Raw genomic sequence first — 5,631 nt, forward strand, 5'->3', positions numbered from 1 at the left:
ATGGAAATGTGTTGACACTTCAAATGTCAAAGCCACAGGGCTTCAATTATAAAAGTGGGCAATACATGTTTGTCAACTGTGCTGCAGTTTCACCATTTGAATGGTAGGTGATGCTTAACAAATAAATTACTAATTAAGAGTCACGTGTTTCTTAATTGTGTTATTGTTCCTTTTCTTTTCTTGAATAGGAAGTGTGGGGGCAATCAATCTTCTATTGTCTATCTATACTGATTTGAATTTAATATTATATGCACTGACGGTACAAAAGACATTTACAGCAAAATCAAATAATTAACTTGATAGAATGTTAACTAATTGGTCATAGAGGTTTAAGTTTCAAATAACGTTTTTCAATATTAGGTGATCCAAAGGCTATCTATATGAAAGGGAAAGTTGGTAACGATGTCATAAAAGGTGTAAAAATATGTTAAAGTACATTGATTATGCAAAAGACTTTTAATAGTAGGTCTGATTATGCAAAGTTCATTTCCTTGACAATAGCAGATAAAAATAGTGTAAATCTCGTTAATCCATTCATACGCATCATTAATAAGATGACCAGACATTTAACTACATTAAAAGAATCATAGTTAATTTCATTATTTATTCGGACTTGGTTGAATTTCTTTCGTTTTTAACTCAATATACATATTGTTATTGTGATTTGGCACATGTTTTATATATATATATACCAGGCATCCATTTTCTATTACTTCAGCGCCTGGAGATGAGTATCTAAGTGTACATATTCGAACTGTTGGTGATTGGACTACAAAACTCAGAGATGTTTTCTCAGAGGTAAGCATTATTAAAGTAATGTTTCCACTATTTTAATACTCAATTATTGAACTTTCTCTTAATCATAACATACATTTTTATTTTATTATTATATGTGCGTGACAGCCATCACCAACAGGAAGAAGTGAACTCGTTAAAGCTGACTACTTGCAAGACAGCATAAAGTGAGTCTTTTTCCATTATAGCATAGTGCCCCAATCACACTCAAAAATTGATCCACTTTAACAACGCATTAGTTAGTTAAACCTTCATTTTCACTTAGTTTACTCGTTTTGACAAAGCCATAAAATTCGCTGTTCTATTAATCAAATATTACTGACTTTTTAAAAAATATGTTGACTCTCTGTGAGGTACAATAGTGTTAGGTTAATTTACTAATTTAATTTCTCCATGATTATAATTGACAAGATTTGTATACAATGTGTATGATATGACAGAAAACTATTTTTTTTTAGTTTATTCCAAAAAAATGTCACCTTCATTACTATAATAAGAAAAAAAATTAGTTTAAAATTTCTCTTTTACTTTTAATTGAAATGACTTGCAATAACACAAATATCTAATGACTGTTTTAGATAAAAAAATTCAATTTTTTTAAAAAAAATATTGTGTCAAGTCAAACTATACCACGAAAAATGGGATTGAGGGAGTATTTAATGTGGGTATATTCTCCTTCCTACAAACACAACTCTTCTTTAACTCCCTTTACCAATAAGTTAAAAAAAAAATTGGACGTTAGGAATGCTTGCATTAATTATATATAGATTATTTCTTATATATTGTTAGGTTTAGTATATTAAAAATAGTATTTATTGCATAAAAATACTTTTTACAATAATATCCTCCATAATTATGATGGAAAAGATATAAAAAAAAAATGTTTTGAGGGGCGATAAGATCTTTAACCATGCTAATGCATGCATTAAAATTCATTGCATTACTAATATCATGAGTTTTCATGTATTAGTAATATACAACTCAATACACAATAGATATACATAGGTTGAAAAAATGCACTAATTAAACAAGATACCACTAATATACAAAACTAATACATGCATTATTTTTTCTAATATACTCTACCAGACGACCGTAAAACTATTAGCATAGCTGGTTATGATCACGTTTAATTATTTCAGTTACCCAAAAGTGTTAATTGATGGCCCATATGGAGCACCAGCACAAGACTATAAGGAATATGAGGTGCTTTTGTTGGTAGGTTTAGGAATTGGAGCCACCCCTATGATAAGTATTGTTAAAGACATAGTGAACAACATGAAGGAAGAAGAGTATGATCATGATTTGGAGAAAAAATCAGTGTCAGGGAGTGGAAGATCAAACTTCAAGAGGGTATATTTTTATTGGGTTACTAGAGAACAAGGTTCATTTGATTGGTTCAAGGGTTTAATGAATGAGTTAGATGTAATGGATTGTGATGGAATAATCGAGATGCATAATTACTGTACAAGTGTTTATGAAGAAGGTGATGCTCGCTCTGCTCTCATCGCGATGCTTCAGTCTATCAATCATGCCAAAAATGGCGTAGACATTGTATCTGGAACAAGAGTTAAGACTCATTTTGCTAGACCTAATTGGAGAAATGTCTACAAACGCATTGCTCTTAATCACACTGATGCAAGAGTTGGTATGTACTTGAAACTTCGTATAATTTTATATATTTTTAAGAATTTCAACTATATATATGTATAGGCACAATAATTAAACACGCTTTTTAACTTGACATCAGCTGAATCTATGTCCTCCAACTTTGGGTGTGCACTAAAACTTATTTAAAGTTGAACAAGTAAACACATGAGTCTTACAAGACAGTCTGCTTCCTATATCGTGTCCTATGTGTATTATGTCTCGTAAGATGTGTGTGTCTACTTATTTAATTTTATATAAGTTTAACTATCTACTTATGCACACCCAAAATTGAAGAGCACATATACCAATTTATGCATTATGGACGAAAAACAATGATTCACACATGCATGTGCTAATATCAATTTTGGTGACATTTTCCACACTAAAGCTCCTTTCAAAAAAGGAATTGGCACTAAGGAGATCACTTTCAAGTGACACCTGCTCTTGTAAAATTTGCAGGAGTTTTCTACTGTGGGGCACCAGCATTGACGAAAGTTCTTGGACAACTGGCCTTAGATTTTTCCCACAAGACATCAACAAAGTTTGATTTCCATAAAGAAAATTTTTGACCAACCATGGACAAGCAAAGGATCAAACCAAACAGATAACAACGATTTTTTAAAAAAGAAGCATATATATCCACTACCTTTTTTGTATAGAAAATCTTGCAGATTTTGTTAATAGTTGGGTTTTGTATTGTTATACGAATAGCAATTATTTTTCTGTAGGTCCACCCACCACTGGATTGGATTACCAATTCAAATAATCCTTTTATTTCAATTTGTTCGTTTTGTCAAGGATAAATGTATGTTGATTTATCTTAAATGATACTTATATATTAATTATTAAATGTCCCCGGTGATATCCAATTCAAATACTGAATAATTTTGTGATAGTGTATTATACTTTATTATGAATTTTTACTTATTTTGTTTGTCTCAATTTATGTAATACTTTTTATTTTTCGAGAGTCAAATAGTTTAAGTTTGATCGAAAATTTGCGCATGGAATGTTTAAATTTTTTGAAATGAAATTTATATGTTTATAAATCACGTAAAAAGTATTATAAATCACAATAATTGACAATTTAAAATATTTAAAAGATATATGAAACAAATATTGTCAAAGATAGACTTATTTGAATCTTAAAATCCAAAAAATATCACATAAATAGAAACGAAATAAGTATTTAATAAGATTGTATAAAAATTTGGAGCATTTTTTTATTGATATGGTTTTCACAACTTCTAGAATTTTTATGTTTAGAGTGAAAAATATAATTTAAAAATTAAATTATATGTCAAAATAAAAATTCAATTCATCTTATATTATTTTATATCATAATTTTATATCACGTGATCAAACGGAGAGTAAGAATACACCAGCCGAAAAGAGAATTAAAATTTTAGAAATTTTAGCGAGCACCGCAAGAACAAACGTATGAATCCACACACATCAGTGAAAAGAACGGTCTCGTCCTCATGGCTAATTACGTGGCGAGCTGCTCAGGCGACTTTTGTCACTGCCTAACCACGTTGACACCATTGTTCTTTTCCATTATATATATATATTTCTACGTTAGATTATTTGGAATTTTTTTTTTGTGTGTTTACATTGTTAATTGCTACGTTCAATTGTCCCCAAAAAAAAATTTGCTACTCCAATTTGTTCATCATCATCATCCCCATTAGAATATTGGGTTTTACCTGCATTTTCTCACAAATATGGTACACTCTCTCTTCTCCCTTTTTTATCATCTCTTGCTTAATTCAAAATTGTGTTTCTGATGTTCCATTTTAAAAAAAATAGTGTTTACTTAAAATGGTACAGTACTTTTTACATCATTACCAATTTAACATGATAGTTTTGTTAACGCACTGATTACTACTGTATTATATGCAACTTGTTGTTTAATTTCCGCTGCAAGTTAGTTAGTTGTGCCTAGGGGTGGTAAAATCAAACTCAATCCGTCCGATTCGACCCAACTCATTTAGGTTTGGGTTGATTATTGATACGCACATTTGTTAGGTCAGTTCATTTTAACCCAATTCATTTAAACACATTAAAAATTGGATTGATATGTAACCCAAATTGATTTTTGAGAAATCTTGTCAATTTTATTATTTTTTTTAATTTTATTTATTATATATAGCAATAATAAAGAAAAATAATAATTTTAATAGGTACTAAAAACTTATAAAATAACAAATAAATCTATTAAAATTTAGTAAAAATTGAGCGGGTTGGGTTATGATTACTAACCCGTTACATTGTTAGGATTGAAAAATAATCAGCTGTAATACGGAAGCTAGCAAAGCAAACCTCGAAAGACCATAAGTAAGAACGACAAACGAGAAATATACCAAAAGACACAAAAATTTTTAACGTGGTTCGGTCAATCGACCTACGTCCATAAAGGAGATAAGCAATCCGCTATATAAATATAAATATGAGAGTACAAAATATAGAGAGAAATAACCTCAGCCTCTGAAAGCAAATTTGGGTCAAGTTGGGTCTTGACTCGTTTATTGTGTTGACTCATTTTGACCCGTCCAAATTTAATTCAACCCTCCCAATTGCCACCACCCTAGTTGTGCGTAGCTCACCAACTATGCGAGTTGTGTGAGGCTTCTTTTTTGTCTCATATGTTGGTAGACAAAAAAATTTTAAGCCTCCAGAGAACTAGTAACTTTTTTAGGTCTAGGCAAGTAGTGTTGGTCGTCACTGCAACAAATAAGAAATTTTGCAGTAATAATATAATTGTCATTATATTATTATCTTAAGTGATAATAATATATATGAGTATTTATAATTAGCACACTTTATAAATGGTATCAACTCAATTGCCACTAAATGTATTTGCGGCAAGGAAATTTTATTGCCACTAAATATCTGTTTTTATTGTAGTGTGTGTGAGGTGCAAAATATTTTTAGACAGTTAACATTTAACATAGGTTAGAAATTGTTGAATATAGTTTAGCACTTTAAGAACTGAAATATCAGACTAGAAGGTGAAGATTTTTAGGGTATGTTTGCTGTTTGGTATGAACGAATATGTTTTTCATGAAAATAGGTTTTTTTTTTTTTGGAAAATTAATGTTTGTTTGTTTTACTTATTTTTTGGTGTTTGGGGAGTAAGGTATAATGCAGCCAGACGCCATGATGTGATTGAAGCTGAAAATGTGA

General features: G+C 30.1%; 1 protein-coding gene across 2 annotated transcripts in view; it reads left to right on the forward strand.

Moving 5' to 3' along the window:
• LOC102586476 (respiratory burst oxidase homolog protein D) overlaps window positions 1–3,307 on the forward strand; it is a gene marked incomplete in the record, with an annotated part of 6,401 nt that extends 3,094 nt beyond the window's left edge. The window contains 5 exon segments of one of the 2 annotated variants that reach the window (XM_015304804.1): window positions 2–103; window positions 696–798; window positions 904–962; window positions 1,938–2,443; window positions 2,905–3,307. In XM_015304804.1, coding sequence (XP_015160290.1) covers window positions 2–103; window positions 696–798; window positions 904–962; window positions 1,938–2,443; window positions 2,905–3,014 — 880 coding nt within the window. 2 annotated transcript variants of the gene reach the window in all.
• Window positions 3,308–5,631: the final 2,324 nt, after the last annotated feature.

Source organism: Solanum tuberosum, unplaced genomic scaffold, assembly GCF_000226075.1.
Source record: "Solanum tuberosum cultivar DM 1-3 516 R44 unplaced genomic scaffold, SolTub_3.0 scf00578, whole genome shotgun sequence".
Taxonomy (NCBI): Eukaryota; Viridiplantae; Streptophyta; class Magnoliopsida; order Solanales; family Solanaceae; genus Solanum; species Solanum tuberosum.